The sequence below is a fragment of the Perca fluviatilis genome, chromosome 7, assembly GCF_010015445.1.
Source record: "Perca fluviatilis chromosome 7, GENO_Pfluv_1.0, whole genome shotgun sequence".
Lineage (NCBI taxonomy): Eukaryota > Metazoa > Chordata > Actinopteri > Perciformes > Percidae > Perca > Perca fluviatilis.
In genome coordinates this window covers 10,028,241-10,054,176 of record NC_053118.1, presented here as the reverse complement: position 1 = coordinate 10,054,176, position 25,936 = coordinate 10,028,241, and the positions used below count along the sequence as shown (strand labels likewise).

The 25,936-nt window shown below is 40.9% G+C and overlaps 1 protein-coding gene across 4 annotated transcripts in view; it reads right to left on the bottom strand.

The window, feature by feature from the left end:
- The window catches only part of ascc3 (activating signal cointegrator 1 complex subunit 3), a 193,131-nt gene that overhangs the window by 146,229 nt on the left and 20,966 nt on the right, over positions 1-25,936 (bottom strand). For all 4 annotated transcript variants that reach the window (XM_039805613.1, XM_039805615.1, XM_039805614.1 and 1 more), the window contains 4 exons: positions 20,502-20,619; positions 6,060-6,261; positions 4,956-5,091; positions 2,552-2,677 (listed from right to left, as the gene is read on the bottom strand). In XM_039805613.1, coding sequence (XP_039661547.1) covers positions 2,552-2,677; positions 4,956-5,091; positions 6,060-6,261; positions 20,502-20,619 — 582 coding nt within the window. The remainder of the gene's footprint in view (positions 1-2,551; positions 2,678-4,955; positions 5,092-6,059; positions 6,262-20,501; positions 20,620-25,936) is intronic.

The window sequence follows — 25,936 nt, the reverse complement described above, 5'->3', positions numbered from 1 at the left end:
CAATACAATTTGATCCTCACTGAAAATTCAACTCTCTATATATCTTCACATTCAGTTCTCAAAACTCAATTTACTGTGACAGACATCCGGGTAGTTGGAGGATGAAGGAAGAGCAATCGAGCGCAGATCGATAGGTAGAGTTCAGTCGCGCAGATACACAGGACTCCTCTTCGGCCAATCAGCACCTACGTTTTGGAGCACAGTACCCACCATGAAACGAGGAAGAAGTGCTTGCCTCGCCTTGACCCAGAGACTCATAGATAATATAATCTACCTGTTCACAATGTTCACAATGTAATGCCTGGTGTTAGTAGGCCTAGGTTTATCTTATTTATTTAATATTTTATTTTATTATTCATTCAGTTTTTCAATGCAATGATTCAAATTAAACAATACAATTTCAAATTATGATTCAAATTCAGTTTTTCAATGAAATAATTCAAGTTTATCAATTCAAATTCAAATATAAATGATTCAAATTCAGTTTCTAGTGGCACATATTTCAGCCCATAGTTTAGTTGCTACCGTTTTACAACAAAAGCGACATACCGATTCGCTCAGGTTAAGTGGTTCACCGCGGTCATTCGGTTTGAATCCGAAGCGCTCCCACACTGCAGCTGTCGCGTTTGGCTTTGAAACCAATTCCATCTTCTCTTTTTTTTATTCCTCCAACTCTCAACTAGAGTTTTCTCTGGCTATACTCCTCACGCAGCTCTTTTGCTGCACTCTGTGGTAGGCTACCCCAGGAGTCCCGCCTCCCCACACTATTTCCATCACAAAAACTAGAAAAGTGCACTCAGCAGAGGGCAGATCTTCGCCAGTTGTGTCTCCCTCCTCCCTCCCAAGCAGATATCACTCAAATGTCCCTCCCGGCTCCACTAAAGCCAAAATACACCACCACAGAATTGTGCACGTCCAAACAACCGCACCTATTTTCTATGTACAACCCCCACACATGCAGGTGCCAGTGCTCGTGAATGCGCTACCCCGCGACAATTCACCTCACTATTTCCCGCCCCTGAACAAACTATTTATTTCCGCTTGCTGCCTGTGTAGCCGCTCTACAGTCAAGATGGCAGCAAAGATTACAAAAACAGCATTTATTCAACTCATATTGTGTCTAACTTTTGTGGATTACAGCCATAGACCGCAAACAATATGAACGTAGTCTCCATGACGTCACCCATAGGTTTCTGAAGAGCCAAAATAAAGCTCAAAGTGGGCGGCTCCGGCTGTTGCCATCTTGGCAGTGCCTGAGATCGGCTAATCCAAAAATGTGCAAAGAGGTGGAGCGCCGTGGATGGAGCTGAGGCGGGCTGAATGAACCCTAGACAGCCCAAGAAACGCCCTTAATTAAACAGAACATTAAGCCTTAAAGTGCCAATATTATGAAAAAAACACATCCATGCCGTTTTGAGTGAGATACGGGTTTCTGAATGTGTCCAGCCTTCAGTCTCCAAGGGTGAGCTGTTCAAAATCGGCACGGCTTTTTACGTCACTAGCTGAAACGAGGTGGCTAACCGTAGGTTAGCTAGGGCTAGCATGCTAGGGCTAGCATGCTAGCTCGCTCTGAATGGCAAAACACTGCTACAACACACACTAGTTCACTATAATCTACAAAAGAACTACTTGCATGTCCCTGTTCTGCAGGTATTCCACGCAAAGTTGGAAGCGTGCCCTCGTTTAGAAGTCTCCAGACTAATCCTGCCTTGTACAGGCCGAAGTTGGAGAAACAAACAGCTAGCTAGCTGATGTGATCCTTACCTAGCTACTGCGCATGTGCGACTGTCAACAACAAAGATGTTACAGCAGTGAGATGTCTCACTCTGTAACTAAAATATAGACCTTAACACAGGGTGAAAAGAGGAGCTGCAGCAATGTGCAGTACAATAAAAATATGGTGTTTTTTGAAAATTAAACCACGTAAACCTATTTTGGTACAACCTCATAATACAATTATGAACCTGAAAATGAGCATAATATGGCCACTTTAACATAATTTAAACAGGCGAGTTATAAAAGAAATTCACCACCGTACAGTTGTCATGAAGGGCAAACTTAACTATTCAGACCAAAACCATTTTTTTGTTCCAGGGTGTAAACGTGTTTAATTCTGCTGTAAAGTTGGGCATTTTAACATGGGGGTCTATGGGGATTGACTCCTTTTTGGAGCCAGCTTCAAGTGGCCACTTGATGAACTGCAGTTTTTGGCACCTTCCGCAATGGCTTTATTTTTCAGCACCAGAGATGGTAACAGTAGTAATAATACAACATTTGCTAAACATAGTTCGTCAGAGTCAATATGGACAGGTTTTGTTTTGACTAACCCATCCTGACCTCAGAAATGTCGCTTCAAAACGTCAGCCTTCATAACCACAGCATTCGAACCCTAGCGTACAAACACACACACACACACACACACACACACACACACACACACACACACACACACACACACACACACACACACACACACACACACACACACACACACACACAGTGTACAAACACACACACAAACTAACTAACACAACTAAACAGGGGCTCCTACCTCATCTAGTTCAGAGATGTAGACGGGCTTCTCTTCAAAACCAATAGACATGGGGTCGTTGGGTGGGATCTCCACCTCTTCATACATCTTAGTGTTCTCTCTGCGGATTCCCTCGGGTAGCATCATCTGAATGTCACACACACAAACACACTTAAAAATGAGGAAAACACAGTTCTCAAATGGCCTCAAAGGGCCTGTTTTGACGTGGTATTAAAAATATGAGTGATCCGGTCACAAGTGGACAGCTCTAAGTACGTGTGTTAACACTTGGCAGTCAAACGTGTCTCCAAATAGAATAGAATAGAATAGAATAGAATAGAATAATAGAATAAATCTTTATTGTCCACCGGGGTGGAAATTTTCCTTTGGCTCACCAGACATACAAGAAATCAACATACAGACAACATATCAGACATAATAAGTTGAATATAAAAAAACAAGCTCATAATACAATTATGTATTATTAAATGCGTCCTGAGTGACCACTTGTGATCAGATCTCACCTCCCTGCTCGATATGCCATCATCATACATCATTTCTGTTTGCATATAGGCTGGTTGTGTGTGAGTGTGTGTATAAATATAGTTACTCCTACATAATCATACGTTAGAAACGTGCAATGACAAATGAAAAAGTGCTGCCCACAGTCCGTCTGTGTGCCAAAATAAGGATGTCTACTGACATTCGCTTATAAGAGTCGTGTTAAGTTACTGCTGATGAAGACAGCGGAACAGAACATTTCCTGATTTTGCGGCTTCATAATAAAAGCTTTTAAATAACAAAATAATTAACAGTAAAAAAAATTTGCAGCCGCTGCTTTGACCAATCAGGCTCGCCGGCTGACCATACTGTGGCGATAGGTCACTGCAACGTAAGAGCAAGAATGTCTGTAGTAATATCTTACGTATTGGTGAATTTGGGGATGTTTCGTGAAACCAAAAATAACGTTATTGAAAACCGGCAGCTGCCTTTTCCAGGCAACCGATATCGGTATCGGCTCCGATACTGCCTAAAACGCTGGTATCGGGAAGTACTGGAGTTTATGCACCGATCAGATACCACATAATAAAGCCCTAAAGAAAATCTACGTTAAAGTAGTTTATTTATGTTCTTTTTCCGTTATGACTGACTATCAAACTGGATAATAAAAGGAAGTTCTGTGCCTTTCATGGTTTGTGTTTGTTCATTCACTTACTCATTATTCCCTATATAGTGTTTATTGAACTAAATAGGGAACGACATAGAGATTCCGGACACTGTGCGTCAGTAATGTTTTCACTCTGTTATTACACACAGGCTCAGTACCTATGCATGCACTAATGGAGAGATGGAGAGTGAGGGAGCTGCCACTTTGGCAGTGCCCAGGAGGTGAACTGGCACCTCGCCAGCTACCATACTTTTGGTCCGTATGGGGACTTGAACCAGCACAAGAACCGTGTTGCATTGTGGTATACGGGAGTAAAATGTAGGGTACACCGTATGTACACTCATATGTATTAGCTGAGCATTGTGTGTATTTTATAGTGGATGAAATTAACTGCTGAGAATTCGAACACCACTACAAAATGGCAAACCCACTACATAGTGCACGGTTTCCGTGATAGGGAACAGTTACGAACACAGCTAATGCATCCTGGGTGCGTTGACACCTGTACTAGAGCTCTTGCTCTTGAGACTTGCTCTTTTACAAACATTTCAACTGTGTTAAATATCCAAGGCTAAACACAACAAACAGACTGAAAAGGCGGACACCTTAGGGCCGGGACACATCAGGCCGATTATCGGCCGTGGGACAGTCTGGCGAGGTCAGTGACTCAAATCTGTTCGGTGTGTCCCGTGCCGTCGTCCGTCTGGGGGGCTGTCGGCGTTCATTTTTTGGCCGACCTGACATGTTCGGTCGGCGGCAGGGAAGTCGGGACTCACCCGGAAATGACGAGCGGAATGAGGTGACTAGAGTCTCTCAAAATCTGATGAAAATCTTTTAAACTGACCTTTGTTGAGCTGAAATGAAGACAGATTCAGCAACTGCATGGCCTATTTCTCGCTTAAAATGTTTTCAGAAAAACGTTTCAGTGAACTATTTTAGTACAATATGAGATCGTATTCTGAACGAGCTGCCATGACAGTCTGGCTTTCAATTTCCGGAGAAAACAAACCCATGTGACGTGTTCGTCCAATCAGCTGCCGGTTTTCATTTCTTGGGCAACATTACAGATAAGCGCCACCTGCGGTTATAGAGATGTATTACGTCTTGTCTCCTCTCGTCTTTTTGGTCTGTTCTGTGGCAGTTTTTTGGACCTCGGGGACGCGACTGATCATATCGACGGGGTTTTCTGTCAACGGTCGGCCATCGGCTATATGTGTCCCGGCCCTTACTCAGAACTATCAGTTATTCAAGCCTTACCTTGGCTCCTCCGACAAACGCAGGCATCTTTGTGGCCTCTGCGTAGCTGTCATACACATTTGGATATCGAATACGTTCATACACTCTCTCTCTGCTCAGTACAGGTTCACGCCGTGCAGTCAGCAGGGCCTGCTCCCTGTGCAAGCAAACACAAGACATATGGAAGATGGAAAAAAACACAGAAAAGAAAGTATCTTTAGACTGCAAATAAAAAAGGTGCTTGATAGGGTAGAACTAGGGACTTGAAGACAAGGAGAAAGAAAGAAGTCAATTCAAGAGTCTTCTGTCAAAGGAAAGGAAGAAACAAATAAATGGCAATGTCACTTCAACGAAATCAGTGTCATATCTGCAACCACTTGGTTCCATACATGAACCCTCATGTCCATTCATATTTTAGCTCAGGGCTCTAGAGTGTGACCAATTTGGTCGCAAATGTATGTTATATATATAGATAGATATATATATATAATTTTTTTTAATATAATCACAATCTGTTTTAATAAAAGCTTGTGAAAAGTGGCTTTGACTTAAAACTGAACATTTAGCCCACTTAGTAAAAAAATAAAGAGCTATATATTGTGTATCGCCATTCAGCGTTAACGGCGACGCAAGGAAAAATTTGGGTGCACCTAAATTTTGTGCTGGTGCACCTAAATAAAAAATGTTAGGCGCACCAGTGCAACCAAGGCAAAAAGTTAGTCTGGAGCCCTGTTTTAGCTTAAGAATTAATAATGCAGTTGATGATTCAAATGGAGAGGCACAGATGTGAGGCATTATGTTCCTTCCTAAAGTGGCTTACCCTTCAACTAAACCTTTCCTTCACACTGGGCTGGGTTTGGTCATGCTAAGTTTTTAATTAAACAGATCGCTGCTCTTTTTTTCATCCTCTGAAATTAAACTTTCAGAAAAGTCCTCTACATAAAAAATAAATAAAAGAATGTGACAAGCTGCAGTGTTTATGCGTGTCTATTTTGTTTTTGTAAAGCTCAAGCCAAGTTGTCGTGAAAAATGCAGAAGCTTGTCAGTTTGGGTAGACCGGTGGAGACAGACAGACACAGAACAAAGAAAAATGAGGAAGAAAAGGATGAAGAGAAGACGACATACCTCTGGATTCTCATCTCTCTGGGGTCGAAGGTCAAGGCAGCATCTGAGGAGTCGCTGTCGTCTATTCCTTTGCCTCTCTTCCTCTCTCTCTTCTCCTCCCTGCGGTACAACTTCATCATCTGTTTCTCCTGCTCTGACTGGATGGTCACCTGGCACCCATAGGTGGGCTTGGTCACATCGCCACTGGCTTTTCGGCTCCCATCTGAAGGAAATGTTAGGATGGTCAAAAAAAAAAAAAAAAAAGAACTAATATGTGCAATCGCCACAACCTGTCAAACAGAAAATTCAGCTCTGTATAAGACTTTCTTCTAAGGATCGACTGATACTGGCTTTCAAAGGCCGATACCGATTATTATTAGTTAAAGGTGTCCTGCCACACGTATTTCATTACTTTGTGTTAATGTCTGAAGTTGTACCATGGACTCTGCAAAACATTTTGCAGAAAAAATGCCTTGGTTACCTTTTTTCAAGCCATTCTAGCGTGGTATAGAAAGCGACTCAGCTCGATTTCTGCCAGTTCTCATTAATATTCAACAAGCTAAGCTGTTTGAATCTGATTGGCTAACAGCTAGCCAATGACAGCCTGGCTATCAGCATCCTTTACCCAGCCCAACTGGGCGAGCTAATGAATAGTAATGAGCTCAGGCAACCCCACGTCAGACTGACCAGCTTTTGTAATTGGCCTGATTTCTCCGCTTATTTCTTTTCAGTGGCTAGAGCTGACAGAGGAGGTAGCAGTTCATTTTCACACGACATAACACAACACATATGGACCGAACATATTTCAAAAAAATGCAATAAAAAAAGTTTTGTATGGCAGGGCACCTTTAATGAAACCGATATTTGGAATGTTACAAACTCCAACACAAATTTCAGAGTCCACATATAGCCCAGTACAGTCCAAACGACCGCAAGTGTCCTTGCTTTGACTGTTTTACCAAGGATACCAGCGGCAATGGAGGAAATTTTGAGCCAGGCTCAAAGCGGGTACAATGTGTGTACTGGGGCTGGTTATTATCTCATTTTATTACTTTTTGATATGTGTTCAGGTGACAAAAAACACCATAGTTATATACAGTATGTGGACAATTTACTCATAATAATCCCTATTTGGAAATTTGGAGATGCGAAGACCTGCTGGCCGGGTGAGATCTCACCTAGCCGGTCATCTTGGCAGCCAGGAGCCCAACTCCTGAGAAGACTGACCGGTCAATATCGGTCATCATCCCAGGAAGATCAGTATTATCTTGGTATGCCCCTTGGTAATTTGCGGTTGGCTTTGATGTCTCCGTAGACAGTGGAAGATAGGTTTTGGCCTCAAGAGATGAAATATAATACTTTTGTGTATGTGTGTGTGTGTGTGTGTGTGTGTGTGTGTGTGTGTGTGTGTGTGTGTGTGTGTGTGTGTGTGTGTGTGTGTGTGTGTGTGTGTGTGTTTGTACGCTAGGGTTCGAATGCTGTGTGTGTGTGTGTATATATATATATATATATATATATATACACATTACAAATTACATTACAGGCATATCTTTTAACTGCATCTCACTGTCGATTCTTCCTCCAGGATATTGTTTATGGTCTCTTAGTGGACCCTTTGATTTGAGATTTATTTTTTAGGTGTAAAGGTTAATAAAATTAATAAACTGTTAAAGTTAATGTAACCTCCAGTTTCAACACAGTAATGACTCCAGTAGTAGTGGACTCCCATGAAGTTTTGTATTGCCAATTTTTTCTTAACCATTAAAGTTCCATCTGGAAACAAAGTATCGTTTTCTAAGTAAGTCGATTTGAGTGTATTCGATATGGCAAATGCCACTAAGAAACCAGAGTTTGAAGAGCCTCCAGTGTCATTTAGATCTTTTAAATTGTTTGGGAGTGGAATGGTTGCCAAGTAAGTTACAACGACTCTGTATAACTACAACTCTGCTTCATTACTGCAACTCTATTTTCACCTGTCTCAGCAAATTGTCCCAGGACTGTTTACAACTAGTCCAGAATTCTGCTGCAAGGCTGCTAACCAGGTCTAGCAGGATGTCGCACATCACTCCGATTTTATACTCATTACATTGGCTTCCGATTAACTTCAGGATCAAATTTAAAGTTTTGGTTCTGACTTATAAAGCTTTGCATGGTCAGGCTCCGGCGTATATCTTGGACCTGCTCCATTCATACACTTCGAAAAGGCCCCTCAGGTCTTCTAACCAGGGATTACTGGTTGTCCCACGCACCCGTTTAAAGACTAGAGGTGACCGTTCCTTTGAAGCGGTGGCTCCAAACCTGTGGAATGCTCTTCCTATTGTTTTACGTTCTGCAGTCTCTGTTGAAGCTTTTAAAAAGCAGCTGAAGACGCACTTCAAAAAGTTTGTCTTTTATTGATTGTTTTTAGTCTTTTAGTCTTTTTAGTTGTATAACTTATGTTTTGTACAAATGTTTATCATGTGAAGCACTTTGTGACTGTCTGTGAAAGGTGCTATATCAAATAAACTTATTAATTATTATTATTATTATTATTATTATTATTATTATTATTATTATAGAGTGGTGGAGCAGACAAAAACTGCTGGGGTTGTCTAACCAATTTTAGGTCATTTAAACGCAAACAAATGAACATGTTAAACCATTTACAATGCCATGTTCCTTCACATGTGCATCAGCCATTCCGCTTTATTATTGAAAATGTTAGAAAATTATTCAGTTAGTCTTTTATAATAACAATGGTGTATGTCAGGCTCTGATGCCTACAGCCTGAAAGAGTATTCATCCGTGGGTGAACAACAGAAACGTTTGTTAATGTTGTGAAGACAACATCAGGTCAGCCAATATTTCATATAGTCATATGATCGCCCATTGATGTCGAATGCATGTGCATGTGGCATTGCACAGGTTAATGTTCCCCCATTGCAGCCTCCCTGGTTGAGGCACAACAGCTCAATAAAAGGCAGAATTGCTCTTGAAAACAGATGAGATCTGATGATTGCACCGCGGCCTGGGCTGATTGACTGAATGATTTCTTCTTTATCTCGTCTAGCGGCTCTACCTGCTGCACAGCCTCCCTCTCATTCTAGCAGCTACCCTCTTCCTGTCACTCTTACCCTTCCTCCCATTACCTCTCAAACTCCCAACCCCTTTAACTCTGTCACCCTTTATGCACCAATTCCTCTGTCTAAACCATTCCCCATCCTTTACTTTCCCCTCTCTCTGGGAGCTACTGTGCCTTGTTATGCATCTCCAACAGTGATTGCCTCCAAATCTCCAGGATTCTCATCTCCACAAGTGATCACGGTGCCATAATCATTGTGAAGAACATCGCCAACATAGATTTTCTTTTTGCTTACAAGATGGTTTCAAGGTGTTTTCACAATTTTCATTTTTTCCCCCACACCTTTAACATCAATATATGATTTTCAAAAGCAGTCTTTTGAGAGTCAACATATACTAGTGACTTACCACTTTTACAACAATAACCACAAGATCCTTAACTGTATTATTTATCTTGAAAAAGAAAAATCCATTTTGAAAATGTCACGTAGATAATACAACATGTTGTGTTCTAACCTGTCAGACAGATATCAAATAGTTACCATGTTCATTCTAGGTAACCTGCATGTACAGTATATGATGTATGTAACCTGCAGTGGTACTAAATGTGTATAGTTATATGGCTGAAGACATACTCTAAAAAATTTGTCTATGCACTATAGAAAACTTATGCTTTTAGATTTTATAAAAAAAATTGGTCAAATATCTGTCTGTGATTATTCCATCTGATGGCAGGGTAATCCAACTATCTGACAGTTGTGACATATCAACATTTTGACTAAACAGCATGGAGTTGTTTTTTTCAATGTAAGCTGTCTTCACAGTCGTTTTAAAGTTTCTGGGATGTGGCATGCAGCGTCACCAGGTGCCGCCAATATCCACCAACACTCAAAAGCCAATAAAGAGGATGAGTTCTAGGGTTTCTACAAGCCGCAAGTGAATCTCTTTTCAACTATAAGAAAGGGAGATATATTGGGTGGCCACTCCAGATACTGACTCTGAATGTTGTTCCATGACCCCTTATACTGTTGTGGGGAGTCTAAAGAACATTTGTAGACTTGGAGTTGAAGTTGGACAAATTATAATCATTTTATTTGATGTATCTCTACTTAGGATCTCTATCAGGATCAGTTTAGTAAAAGATTAAGAAAAGGGGCAAAGTTAACTGCTGCATTTAAGGGTTTGCTCAGTTTACATCAAAGATGCAGGATTCTGTAAAAAGATAACATGATGTGATCATACCTTCACACACAAGTCCACTAAAAGTTGATATTGGATAATATTGAACTATTGTCCAACCCTATGTAGCTAGTTACCATTAGCCGTGTGAACATGCATGATAAAACTCTCTGGCTCGTTTGTATTTCTTTAAACCAATCACAACCATACTGGGCGGGGCTAAGCCCCGATAGCAGAGATAGCAAGAGGGGAGGAACATTAAGCACGGGGGATACGCACAGGATGTCAGGCCTTATACCAGCAATGTACAAGCATTCAGCCAGACTACAGTGAGACCAGAAAAAACTGCATTTGGATCAGAGTCAGATCAGAGTTTCCGCTAGAAAAAAAATTGGTGCCGGTCATGTGAAGCGTAAGGTTTTTATTTTACTGGTCAAATGGGAAAAGTTCCGGCCAAATATTTCCTGTGCTTATTGTGCTTAAAAAACAATTGATATGCAGGCTATAGGCTACTGTATATAAAGAATAATATCATCAGGGGATGTAGATTCATACTATTTTTATTGAAATGTAGGCTACTTGCTACAGGCAGAGAGGCCAAAAGAATTAAATCAAATAAAATAAAATCTGAATAAAAATAGGCCTACTTTCCATTTGCTAGGCTGAGGAAATGAAACAATACAAACTACAGTACAAACAAACTGACTCAGTGCCGATTTGAATCAAAATAATTGTATACAAGTGTCTTTCTGCAACTCGCGATGCGCATAAGCCTCTGCCTTTCCCAAGGCGACTTTCCTGTACTGTTTTGATGCGGATCTGCAGGGAGAAGCCTCTCTCTGCTGGCACAATGGCGACGGGTTTTACACATGCTACCTTGGCCGGTTTGACCCACTCTGGATAGATTTTACCGTAATCCCAATAAGTACCTCGCAGGCTGTTGAGAAAGTCGAGCCTCTGTAACCGCGGAGAGCTGTCATCATATTGGCATCTCGATGTGCGTCTGTGGCATTAACATTAATGAGAGGGGCTTTAGCTGGGCTTTAGCTGGGCTTTAGCTGGTGCCGACTTGTCCTCACTGGCAATTTCTTGGCTTCATATACGTTAGCCCGGACGCTGCTTGGTGTTATGAAGTAATTCACTATATTTCCCTATTTCGCCAGGGCTTGAACTTTGACTTTCCCACTTGCGTGGCCGTTTGTTGTAAATCTACGCTAATCTTCTGCATTCAATCAGAGCGAGAACGCGACATGTAGTTTTTCCTTTATCACATACACTACAGTCTAAAGTTATTTCTAAATGAAAAAATATGATTGTTCATTGTTTTAATAAAACGAAAGATATTAAAATCACTGTAGCCTATTTTAACACAATTCAAATTGTGCAGAGGGAAATATTTCCACCGGTCATTCTGACCGGAGACAATTAGAGTTTTCGGTCCTCATAATTTTTTGCTGGTCAATGACATGTAATTACCGGACAACAGAAACAGAATACTGGCTGGCAATCTAATCTGTGGGTTTAAATGCCTTATAATGCTTAAATACGCACATTTTGCCTATAATATAAACTAAAAACATAATTCAGCTGCAGCTAAACAACTGCTCCAGGGCTAATAATATATTTCTTTATCATATCACAGTCACTGAAAGCACTTCATAATCCTCCCTATAATTCTGTCCGCTCAGAGTGGTTTAATAATTTCAATATCTAGCTTTCACCAACATTTAAGACCTATAATTGTGAAGAAAGTAAGTGTTCAAGTAATGACTTCTATGAGTTACCAAAGTACTTCAGGTAGCCAAATAGCCTGCCTTGTTGTCAAACTCGCTCACTAGCAGTGAGGATGATGCAACAGTCCCTGCAGCCACTGAGTTCTTGTTCTCTGTGTTAGTTGTAACACTCTGCTGTGAGCTGAGTTTGTACTTGAGCGGCAGAGAAAAGCCTCTGTTCTGATTATGGCCTTAGGAAATTGTCCAAAATGCTTGTCAGAGAAGCAATGGCATCATTTCATCTTGTTAAATTCATGGCAGAACCATTTGCTATGGTACATCAAGTCTGGGAAACTGATTTCTGCGTAGTTTTCTACACATATTCCTCAACACCTGCTGTACCCCACTTGAACAGAAAAAGAACTATGCTTAATGACCCAGTCAAAGGCATTTGTACAGTACACACAAACTCAAACACTCAATGGGAAGCTATTTCTAGAGAGGGGTAAAACAGCTGAAATCTGATTAATGGCTCTCTCTCTTCTAGGGCTGCAAAATACAGTAAACAGACAGAAGTAATGATAAAATATTAAGTTGCTATTGAAGTTGTTGGCAAAAAGATGCCTATTCACACATCAAGCGGACATGGAGTAAAATTAACATTCAAAATTAGCGTTGACAAATATAAGTAACAGTTAAAGGTTTTCTAAAAGCTACTTTACAAGGGCTGCAAATATTGTTTATCGATTAATCCGTCTCAATAAGTCAGTTAATCATTTAGTCAAGAAAAAAGACATAACATGATAAAACAGACAACCGTGATGAATGTCCATGGAAATGTCCTAGAGCTCAACTTAAAATCTCACAGTATTTACTGTCATAGAAGTGACCTTTCCCATCACCTTATCTATGTTCATCAAATGTAGGTTTGCAGTTAGAAAACTAGAAGACTGCAGGTTTGTAAAAGTAAACAGCCCCTCCATGCAGTTTTCTAGTATTGCTCTGTGTACAATGACTCAGCAGGAATAGGAGGATACCTCAACTGACGACATGAGGTTAGAATCAGGGGATCCACGTTTAGGCTCAGCAATATATAATACATTTTAGTAATAAAAATTGATTCTTAGATGCATCGCAATTCTCTCTTGAAAGATTATGTCTGGTTGCTGAAAAGCCAATAATCGAAAATTTACAACCCAATTCTTAACATTATGATAGTCCGTATCAATTTTGTGGGCTGTATATTCCTAACGCCTGAACCAATTGGATAGTGAAAGTTAGAGAACAGGTCCTAAATTGGTACTGGTTTCTGAGTGGTCAGTACCGAATTACTGATAAGCCCCTGGACAAACAGTGCTGCCAAGCATCCGGGAAAGTTTTTTTTTTTTAACTAAAATATGTTATACAACTAGTACAGACTCTTTTTAAGGAATAACTCAGAGCGTATGTGTGTATAATGTAGTAAGGTTATAGCTGTGATTGCAGCAGTGCAGTGTGTGTACAGTTTAGGCTATTTGTCAGCCATAGCCCTCATAAATCGTTTGTCAGACCAGACATTTGTAGCAATTGCCACTCCCTCATTATATATACAAGAAACTCGGGAAACAATTTACCTTGTTTCTGCAAAAAAGTAAAAATTACAAAACTGTTGAATCTTTTCATGCCTTTATTCTTTGCTCCAGATTATGGAGAGTAGCATCCATAAGAGAATAAATACATTAAGTATTGGTATTGATAAGCAGTAATGATATTGGAATGCACCAAATGCCAAGGCAAATTCCACGTAAGCATAACTTACGGTTAACCTGACTCCGCCAGATGGATTGCTTCGCATTTGCTCAGCATATCCATCTGGGAACTTTCCGTTGGAGAACTTCTGGGAAGGGGCGAAAATACTGGTTAGCTGATTGATGGGCCAAATCAACCAATCAGATCAAACTCTTGCCGAAACCAGTCCGGAGAAGAGCAAAAACATCTTTTCCTCCGAGAAAAGCCTACAGTGCCGTTTTTTGCTCTTCTTTCAATGAAGGAATACTTTCTAATTCGGATAAAACTTGTGCGATAGCTACACTCATCTCATCCGTGGAAGCTGCCATGTTGTTTAGACTAACAGTCGCTTCTCATTGCGTCACACCTAAACCCGCCTCAAAACCGGTCGGTCGTTTGGCGATCGGCTCCAAATTTTCTCTATCTCAAGATGCCAGACTGATCTGCGAGTAGAAAACTGGAGCTCGCGAGATCAGGACGGTCTCACGAGGCTAACTTACTGTGGCAATAACAGTCTTCTGATTTTGATTATCTAAAATCCCAACAATACCCATCCTTAGGCCCTGGATTTATCAGTTTGGATATGTGGACCTGTCTTTTTAATTGTCCACTCCACATACTACTGCCTCTATCAGCCATTGAAATGTGGAAAAGAGCCACCAAGAGAATCTGTTCTTTGATAAACATGCCAGTGCCAAGCTGCAAACTGCAATTCAAAAGCTAATCAGCAAGAGACAGGCATTCCCACTAAATCCCACTCTTCCTGATGGCATGCAAATAGTGGAAAATTTAATCAGCCTTTTTTAACCCCTCCTGACTTCACCCTCAGTCGTCAAGGCAACACTAATCTCAAAAGCTGTCTGGCAAGTGGAATTTTTAATACTGATCAAAAGTTCTTCATAATGGAATAACATCAGCTGAGGTTTGAAGCAGCATTTGGATGGGTCTACAACTACAGATTGTTTTCTTTGGACTCAAACACAATTGGTCGATATATTTCACAGATACAACCAACCAATGTATAAACCGAGTCTTGTTGATGCTGATGTGTCCAAGATTTTACTCAAGTTTTTATTTATATAGTGCCAAATCACAACAGAAGTTATGTCATGACAAACTGTAGTTTGTATTGTTTCAATTTTCCCCTTAAAGCTATAGTGCGTAGTTTCGGTCTCCCCCATGAGGAATTTTAAGTAATGAGAACAACACTGTCGGCATGTCCACATGATACAAGCCTTCCGTGACCGCGCACCACCACCCACCCCTCCTCCACGCAGTTGCTAGTAGCCAAGGAGGACATGGAGGATTAAAAAAACATGACTGACTCTTTAGAAGAGGTCATTATCTTCACTCAATTTTCTGCGCACGAAAGTCACCGGACGACACCATTTTCTGAACATAGCCATACTGCGAAATACAGAGTTTTGTGGAGCTGATAAGTCTTAAACCTCCTTTGGCAATGGCTTGAATGTCACGGACATTCAATAATATCAAAAAAAGTTACACACTAAAGCTGTAATGGGAAGAACACCCTGTGGGGGAGATGGGTTGCCGTTCATCTGCACAAAGGATTTATTTCACAGTAACAAGCCTAACGTTTAGTTGTCATCTGCACCAGGGAAATTCACTCATCTTTTTTGTATCATTCCCAGTTGAGTAATAATAATAATAAGACATTTTATTCAAAAGCGCCTTTCATGACACCCAAGGTCACTTCACAAATAAAAAAGGACATTAAAATTATAGTCATCTCATAAAGGTGCTGAGGTTCACACTAGGGACATGCAGTAGGCCTGTTGAGGAGGATCTCAGTGAGTGGGCAGGGGTGTAAACTTCCACTTCTCACGATAGAGCAGTGCGAGACCACCTCCCTCCCGGATGAGCGGGGTTTACAGATGTAAACAAATCCACGCGGGACTGCTTGGTTCAGGTGGAAGAAATCATCGCTCCGCTGCCACGCCTCCACGACACACAGAAAGTCCAGTCTGCGGTCCACAACGAAGTCGCTGACGAGAGAAGCAGACCGGTGAGGGATCTTATGTTGAACAATCCAGCTTTCAGTCGGTTTGACTGACGCATTGTGCATATCCGATCTGGGCTGACGGGCAAGCACAGTAGAGTCAACTTGTCGATCAGGCTTCAAATGACCGCGATCGACAGTCCAGAGACAGGGGAATATTTTGCCATCCTTGCGAGCCATGCAGATTTTGTTGCGACGAGATCCTCGGAGGGCATACTTTGGGCGTCAGAGAATGTCGCGTTGACACAGAAGCTCCGCAGAAGGTGCATAGTTCCCCCATAGCTGGTAAAGTTCACTTACTAAATATGTCCTCATCCTTACTCAAGCAGATGTAGCCTATGCATGAAGTTGTTGTGGATAAGTAGTCCTAGTGGGCTGTAGGCTTAGGCTACTGCGGTAAATTTAACTTGGATCCTCCGGTCATCAGGCATAATGTGTTGACTCCAACCCCCAATAAAACAAAATACAGCGGAGAGATGATAAAATGCAAAGCTACATATAACTATTGAACTTAGCTAATGAACTGAGTATGAAAATAAAATAAAATTAATTGATGTATTCGTGAGAAAAAGTAATATTACTGAAAATAATCAGCGGCGTCAATCTCGCCAGCGTTCCTGTTACTAGGCAACATGTGAGTACATGTGCTACATGTGGTAACACAGTATACCTCTCTGCTCTGCTGTGTGTGGAGCGCCGATATCGCTGTTCAGAATGTCCTTTATCTATACTAAACGGCATGTGAGTAAGGTTGCAAATACCGGGGGCTGGGTTTGTGCTGTCCCTGTGGAATGTGAAAAGTTTCTTGTTTTATCTATTTCACTTAGTTAAAAAAAAATGAAGAAAAAAAAGGGAGGGACAATGTTGCAAGGGACACATTGGAAAGTGTAAAAAAAAAAAAAGGTTTCTGTCAATATTTTTACTATGCTTGTATGATAAAAACTTGTATTATTCTAAATACATGACAAATTTATTCTAATCATGCCAGGCTCCACTGGCGGAGCTCTTGAGTAATAAATTGAAATAAAAGTTAAATTTGTCTCCCTTTTTTTATGATTTGATATGTGACATAAAACTGTCAATGATCTTCTATGATCTACGTATTGTGATCTGTTACACCCCTAACATAAAAAAAAAATATATATATATATATATATATATATATATATATTAATTTTTTAAAGGGATCCTTTAAACGAATTGTGACCAAGATGTGTATTGGAAATTTTTCAGTGTAAAAATATACTGGTCACTTAGCCTCGTGAGACCGTCCTGATCTCACGATCTCTCGCTGGCATCTTGAGATAGAGAATATTTGGAGCCATTCGCCAAACGACCGACCAATCAGCGTTGGTTTTGAGGCGGGTTTAGGTGTGACACAACGAGAAGCGACTGTTCAGACTAAACAACATGGCGGCTTCCACGGATGAGATGAGTGTAGCTATCGCACAAGTTTTATCCGAATTAGAAAGTATTCCTTCATTGAAAGAAGAGCAAAAAACGGCACCGAAAAGATGTTTTTGCTCTTCTCGCGACTGGTTTCGGCAAGTTTGATCTGATTGGTTGATTTGGCCCGTCTATCACCAACATAGGTGGTGATAGACAGATGGTTTATCCAATCAGCTATCCAGGATTTTTCGCCCCTTCCCAAAAGTTCTCCATCGGAAAGTTCCCAAGTGGATATGCCGAGCTAATGCGAAGCAATCCATCTGGCGGAGTCAGGTTACTGATCATTGCCCTCTGGTGGACAATCCATGTAATTGTGATACTGTTTTTAAATACATCTGCTTTAAGCTAATATCGGCTAACATAATTTATAGCTCTAGCTCTAAATTCAGCCACTAACCATGCGTATCATGTAAACCATATGCTTGTGTTGATGCATGTGCATTGTGAGCATGCATGACAAAACTGAGACCTGAACAACTCAGTCTCACAACAGTGTGCTGCGTGTGAAGTCTTTTGCGCATGCGGGATCGTTTAAAAAAGGTACACACACCACACACAGAGTCCTAGATTTATAGTTAGATTACATCTGAACTTAAACTGCAACATGAATGAACAGTTACTAGTCTTCGTACTGTTTCACAACCAGCATTACAATCGATATGGGATCTGTGAATTTCACATTAATCCAAGGGATGAGGCTGTATGACTTAGTTGCAGGGATTATTCTAATCTTCAACTGCTCTTTGATGTCTACCTTGCATATGGATCAGAAGAAACCGCTGACAAGGAAAAATGATCCATCCTATCTTTCCACCAATATCTTCAAATACTTACAACTCTACTCTACATATTAAGGAGGGGAAACCTGCCACCTTAGGACAAAAGAAACAGGGGGCCGAAACACAACACTGGTTCAGGATGGGAGGACAGCTTTTGAAGTAAAAGGTGCTGACACACCAAAGAGTTCGTCGCTCCTCGGCTAACCTCGTCGGCCTCTTTTCGGCCGTTTGTGTTGGAGACATCGGTGAGAGGAATCCCTCGGATTGGGTGTTCAGCTTAAGCAAATTAGTGCACGAGAAGAAAAACGAAAGTGAAGGAAAGAAAGCAAACCACTAAAGTCGAGAGGGCACACACAGAAGGCTATTGACATTTTTCATCTTCATCTCATCTGATCAACCCAACACACATTGGACTGTCAAAAATGTTCCTTCTTAAAAAACACTGAGGGTGGAACTACTGGAATATCATTATCTCCATAAGAAGGCAAATGTACAACGAGATACATAACTACCTGTGTAGGTTTATTTATTTCAACATAAACGTGTATTTTAAAACATTTACATAGCTACAGATTACAAAATAAACTAATAAAATATTGCCCTTCTGTAAAACTGAATATAAAGACCGTAGACCTGTCTTCCTTTCTCCCTCTGCACCCTGGATGGTGCTAGACTAATGGCCGTTTTACAGTAGCCGCAGCCAATCGGGATTTATAGTGCGGAAGCAGAGGTCGCGCACCGCTCTTTTTTTCAGTGGCGCGCGACAAAGCGGAAACAGGAAGCATGAACGAGCTCCTGGGCAACCAGATGCCAGGACTCTCAGAGTGACTGCAAGTCTCTCTTGTAAACTTACTGGGTTAAGAGGAGTTCTTTTATGGTGAATGAAAGGCTTGATCCGACCAAGTAGGTCATCCAATCAAATCGAAGCATTGACGTCAATGCTGCTGCCAGTTCTGCCGTTGTTTACCTTTTTCTTCTTCTTCTAGTCCGTAGCCTTTCCTCATTAGCGGTAGGAGAAGACTGTAACTAGTGTCGCGACCACCACGCGCAAGTATGAACCGTTACGGCTATTCCATGACGTCACATTTGCGCGCGCCAGCCGGGCTGCGGCTACTGTATAACGCCCTTAATGGTGCGTGTGTCCAATGTCAGTGTCATTAGCACGCGTCCCTCTCTCTTCAATGGGAGCAGCCGTGCAATGCATTCTGGTAGCGTCGCGGGGACTTTGGAGAAGCGGGCCGTTGAGTCACTGGCTCCTCATTTGCATAAAGTTAAATCCAGCCAACTTTTTCCAAATGAGCAGCTGCCGGCTCGGCGCCTCCCAAAAAGCTGACAAAAATCTTTTAAACTGACGTTTGTCGATCTGAAATGAAGACAGATTCATCAGCTGCACGGTCTATTTCTCACTTAACATGTTTTCAGAAACACATTTCGGGGAACTATTTTTTTAAAATAAGAGATAGTATTCCAAACGAGACGCCATTATGGTCGGTTTTGAAATTTTGGGAGCCGCCAGCCCCACGTGACGTGTTCGACCAATCAGCTGCAGCCATCGCGGTTGTAGGAGGGTGTAGACCGTTTTCTTTGCTTGTCAGTGGTCAGTGAAGAGAAACTCTCGGTGGGTGTCCATATACGCGTTAACAAGCAAGCTATTTAACTAGCCAGCAGGACACTACATTTGTAAAATTGTAAAAAAAAAAAGAAAAGAAAACTCTTGTCACATTGTATAAAGCATATTGCTATTGCCAGACAACTTTTCTGTAACCATTGTAACATGAAGGCATGTTGGGTGGAATTAGCAAGCTAGCTAACTAGCCAGCAGGCCACAGCGGGCCGCTCAGTCCCTCTGCTTCCCCACCGCAGGGAGAGTTCTTTGTCCAGAGAAAGGATCCACTATTTCCATCCCAAGCATGTTTATGCCAATCATCTACTTAGAAAAGCTGGATGGAAGCGTCAAAATCCCACAATACCACTAAAAAGGTTTCACATTCGCTTGAGGGTTGTGGCTTTATTTTGTCGATAAAGAGTTAATGCAACGAATAGGCGATGGTAACACGTTTGTCGAATAAATAATGATGTAATGAATATTATATGACGGATCAGCGGTTTCCAGCGTAACTTTGCCCAGAGCTGTCAAACGCACTGCACGCACTCGGTTATTGGCACCTATCTGTCGTCATCTGGCTTCGGAAAGCAATACATTTGGTGTAATATGAGCTGAAACACAACAACCTGCCCAATAGCAGTAAGGCCTAGACATACTCATTTTTGTGGCCTAGAATATGTAGAAATTATTTTTTTATCCTGTATGACAATACAAAAAGAGACAAATCGTAAAAAGCATTAAGACCTTCAGTCAGTCTGAACAGTTCAAATTAATCTCCTTTCTCCATCTACATAAATGAATATGTGGTATTCATGACTATTTCAAATAGTCAATACAAGTGGAGTTTGTGTTACCATGGAGATGACCTGGATGCCAATGGGGCTGTCTCACCTGGTGGGTAGCCAGTCCTGTCAGGTGGGATGGTGAGGAGGCAGTCAACGATGGCCGCCCTCCGCTGGAGGAGGGTGGAGATCATCTCCAGCCCCTCTGGGCCCAGCAGCTCGAACAGCTGGAGGGAGAGAGTGGAAAATGCAGTCATCTACAGTAGCAGCAAACAAAACAGCGTGCACACACACACATCCCAACACATATACACGTCCTATGGCTCGCCGATACTCTCTCAAACATGCTTCTACTGCCAAGACTGTGCACCTGGTAATTACCATCCGCCTGGTACAGAATATGCTCTGCCGCTTAGCCTCCCAAACATAGCCACCTGGCACTTAGCAAGTGAGAGAAAAACAACAACAACAAGAAACCCTGTGCACAGCAGCACACAATGTAAACCTTAGTGGAGACAGGGGCTGCACAGACAATCATCCATATAGTTGTGAGACAGAAGTGATGATCAAGTCTGTGCTCTCTAATTGAAAAATAGTAGACCTGAAGGCCTAGTGTATGCAATTTCAAACTGTAAAACAACGCAGTATATTTTTTTTGTCCCTGTCCTTTCAGTGTTTGTTTTCAGCATGGAGTTATGGCTTGCTCTTTCAGTCTGTCCTCCCGCGGGAAGGCAACAGTCAGCACAGCAGGGAACTAAAACAACAGACGCACTTTGATGTCAGGTCAGCCATCGTCTTTGTCGGGGTTATCTTTGTTTCCCTCGGTGGTCTCTTTTATATCTGTTCTATTGGTCCCACTGAATGTGTTTTATTAGAGTTGGGTGTAGTGTATGTCGGGAGTGGGTGGGAGGGAGTGGAGAGGGCTGGAGTTTCACCTGATAAACAGATTTTTCTTTTTTTTTCTTTTTTCTTTGATGGACTCATGAATTCTGTCCTTGGAGTGGACTGATTAGGTGTGGGTTCCGCTGGGACTGAGAGGCAGAGTTTCTCCTTCAGATGGATTCTGTACAGTCCACCATCCTGCAGGCAAGCCCAGTTCCAAAGAATTAACTGTATAATAACTCCACATCTGCAAAGCTACAGGTCAGGAGCGTAAACGTCTGTGTCCTCTGCTTCTTTATCTGTGATTAAATATTCAGCCTTGCCGACTCCATTTTTCAGCTGGTAAATGGAACAACTAAAGCATTATTTGAATTGAGTCACAACTGGGCAGGCCTGTAGGCTGTATATCTCCTGAGACTAATTCAACATGAACCCCAGACAAATATACAGTGCAATTACATTTACGATACACCGCTCATATATGAATATGCACAATATACTAGGATTTAAATGATCTGTTTTGTTCCTACCCTACTTTGGCAAGTGTTTGTGAAAAGAAATGTGTTGGCATAAATATATGTTTAAATGGCAATTATTACAGTATACACACATTAACTAAACAATGCCATGAATATGATATTAGGAAAATGTAATTGCAACATACAGTGCTTCTGATATCTCACATGTGGCTTTGACCGTCAACAACTGAATATAAGCCCACTTTGTATTACAAACCTACTCTAGATACATATAGTATATCGCCATTTAGCAGTGCAAATCAGAGATATGATTTTTGGTCCATATTGCTCAGCCCTATGTCCAAGTATTCTCTGGGGGAAGGAATGTAACAGATGGTTTGCAACATGGCAAACAGAAATTAGTAACACAGGACATATGTTTAGAAGCACTGCATGGAAGGGTGACTATACAGCCTATAGTCTGATCTATTCTGAAGTGCGTTTTGCTGCAATGGTCTGCAATTGTCAATGTACACTGTAAAATGTTTACATGTTGGGGTGTACGTTAAAAGTTTAAATACATTCCTCAGTAACCTTTTTTAGCCACGGTATTTTCAGAAGCGTGAAATATTTCCAGTAGTGAGCTATTTCTTTCCATTCAGTCTGCAGTGCGCTAATTAAGGCAGTGTGGCAAATCATGGCAGGGCTGGGCGATATGGAGAAAATGAGATATCACCATGTTATGTGGATATAATGACTAAGTGGGTAAAGGGAAATAAAAGAACAGCTAGAACAGTCTGGTAAGTTCAGAAAATTACATAATTATAGCCTTTAAAACTAGGGGGAAAAAAAACAATTATGCCATATTAAGATATCCAAAATCTAAGACAATATCAAGTATCATATCACTATATTGATATAATATCGATATATTGCCCAGCCCTACATGAAAGCGGAGTAAAGTGTGAACAAGATTATGGAGTTCCTTTTTTCTTTTTAAGAATTATTTCTGATTGTAAAAATGTAAACACACAATGGCAAACCTAAGAAAAGAGTACAGATTTATTCACCTGCATTGGCTGGGTAAAAATCATAATCACGATTATTTTGGTCAATATTGAAATCATGATTAATAAACACGACAACTCGTTGACTTTTGGAATGAAGTTGCAATTACTGAACTTCAAAAACAGCGAAAAAGTTTAACAAATCAACAGTGAAAACACGTAGAACTGTGAAATTTCCCTTCATACTTTACCAATTTGAACTATTTTTTTTTCATTCAGAACACAAGACAAAATGTGGAATATAATTGTTTTTCCTCGATTATTCTGTTTTTGTGATCGTGAGAAGCCGAAATCAGATTCAAATTTCGATTATTCGCACAGCCCTAGCTTAAGGGAACGTGTGGCCAGGCAAAGCAGCCTATGTTTATTTTGTTGTATCAAATAAGAGACCTCCGCTCTCTGATGTCACATCTCTAGCGCTCAGTTTTTTGGGAAAATAGCACTTTAAATAGCGTGAGGCTAATTACTTAAACATGCAATGTGAAACTGCCTTCCTAATCTACTTCTGTATGTAACCAAATGGCCTTTCACTGTACCAGCCCCCACCCACCCACCCAGAGCTCATTGACAACAACAAAATGTCAGCAAATGATGATCAGCAATGAGAAATAATAATAAGCAACTTCTCTCCATTGTTGTCTTTGATGGTACGGAGGTACAGAGGTAGATGCATGGAGAGTCTGCAGACACACAGACACACACAGACACACACAGACACACACAGACACACACGGCATTCTATATCTAAAGATGTCAGTGGGAGAGTTTGCTTCCAAATGTCAACTACGTGAGAAACATTGGAACTAACTGTATCCAGCTGAAGTTATACAATTCTTTGCAACTTCTATTTCTCTGTAGAAAGAGAGAGAGAGAGTGAGAGAGAGAGAGAGAAAGCAAAAGAAAGAAAGAGAGAGAAAGAAAGAAAGAGAGCGAGAGAGAGACCGAGAGAGAGAGAAAGAGAAAGAGAGAGAGAGAGAGAGAGAGAGAGAGAGAGAGAGAGAGAGAGAGAGAGAGAGAGAGAGAGAGAGAGAGAGAGAGAGAGAGAGAGAGAAAGATGCTGCAGAGGAGCAATATGGACGATATAAAAGCCTTGGAGTATAAGGGAAACGGAGAATTTGAAGTAGGTGAAAATGCACAGGGACAGAATGATGGAGCACTTTCCCGATTCATTCATAAGTAAATGTAAAGGATGGCAAATAACTGCTGGAGGTTTCAAAAGGGTAATACACAACCAGAGCCCTGGAGTGATCCTACACCTGACCTTTAGTTTATATTTCCTGTCTGTCTGTTCACTTCACTTCACACAGGAAGATGTGAGGGCAGATGAAAACAGAAGGCGTAGCCTTTTCTTAGCTGTACTGCTATACCAGCTCAATGCAATCTACAGTTTCCTGGGAAATATCGACTTCCTCTGAACTTTGCTTTCCAGCAGCATTGTTACTTAACACAAACATAACAAAATACTGTATTGGTAGCTTTCCTTTTTTGACTCACTAAACACGACACTGTAGAAATGTAGAACAACGTTTGGCGAAACATATTTTTTCATCCATTATCTTAACATTATGTTATATAGCTATAACCTGTATATCGGTCATCCCTTCAGTCTTCAAAATGCATACACCATTAAATTTAATTTTCTCTACTTTTTTCAATTAAAAAGCTGCATACTTTACATATACATGCTTCTTCCTGTTCATCAGACAGTGAGTTTAATCAAGACCACTTCGCTTAGCTGGAAGAAGAGCCTGAAACCAGTGCCCCCTAAAAGCACATATCTATTAGGGCTGGGCATGCCTAAAATTGATACTTTTTTCCCCCTCTAGGTACAGATGTATACCATGATATGGTAGAACATTCATATAAATCAAACATATGCTTACTGCAATAAACCGTGTTCAAATGTTATGCAGACATAGTAACTCTAGCCTGGGTCCAGACCTCTGAATCACCACCTGCATCTCAGATATATTCGGCGATTCAAATGAGCCTGGAGCTGCTCACTGACAAAGCTTTCCCTAGTTGAAAAAACCAGCCACATGCGTGTATGAAATGGCACGGGTTTTTGTAAGTTGACTTACAAAAGTAACAACTCCAAAATCAAGATATACAGTATCTTCAATCAACACTATGAACTTAAAAGTGAACTGTTCTAAGCCATAACTACTGCTAACTGAATCAACTGAAGATGATAGTTAGGGATGCACCGAATATTCGGCCACTCTTAGAGTCTGTCAGCACACGTTTCAGTGAGATCTATTCGGATCCTCTGCACTTCATCGCGACTGTACTTGATCGGCGTTATAAAGACCATTACTTGGATGCGGAAATAAAGCAGGGCGCACGTGAAATGATCCAGGCCGCGATGGATGCGGAGAACCCGCGTGGAGACGGAGCAGCGCCCAGCGCAGGAGGAGATCAGAGCGCAGAAAAAAAGACTCGTCTCTCTGCACCAGATGAGGGGCATGCACCCTTGTTGTCTGATATGTTCGTTGAAATCCTGCAAGAAAGTGCCTCAAATAATAATAAGTAAGCTATTCTGTTCTTAGGCTACTATATACTGTATGTGACTATCAGAATGTAGCCATATTTCTGCTAGATATTTTTGTAATTAAACTTTAATATTAATTTATACAATTGCAATGCCTTGATTTTAGTAAAGTTAGTACACAGTCATAGCCATAAATGCAATGGTACTAATAACTGGCATCATTTCTTTCAGTGTTTCAGTTTTCGGTCTTGGTTTCCTCTTTTTCGGTTTTCGGTTTTGGCCAAGAATTTTCATTTCGGTGCATCCCTAATGATAGTGATAGGGGCGGATCTAATCAGAAATACCCTGAGAACATGAACAAGATGTCAGGCTGAAAAGTAAGGTGACATTTTTATTTTTTTTTGCAATTCAGTATAAACATCAGGCTAACAAAACTACATGTAAAACAAAAGGCTTTTTTCTTTTTTTACAATTTGCTTGGAATAATCAATCAAACAACGCAAAATAAGTCATCAAATAAATCTAACTAAAAAAAAAAAAATGATCATATAAAAATAAATATTTCACTTAAAATTGTTAATTAATAATACAGAAATAGCACCCAGCCCTACTATCTATCTAGCCCTAGTCTCGCATTGCCAGACCT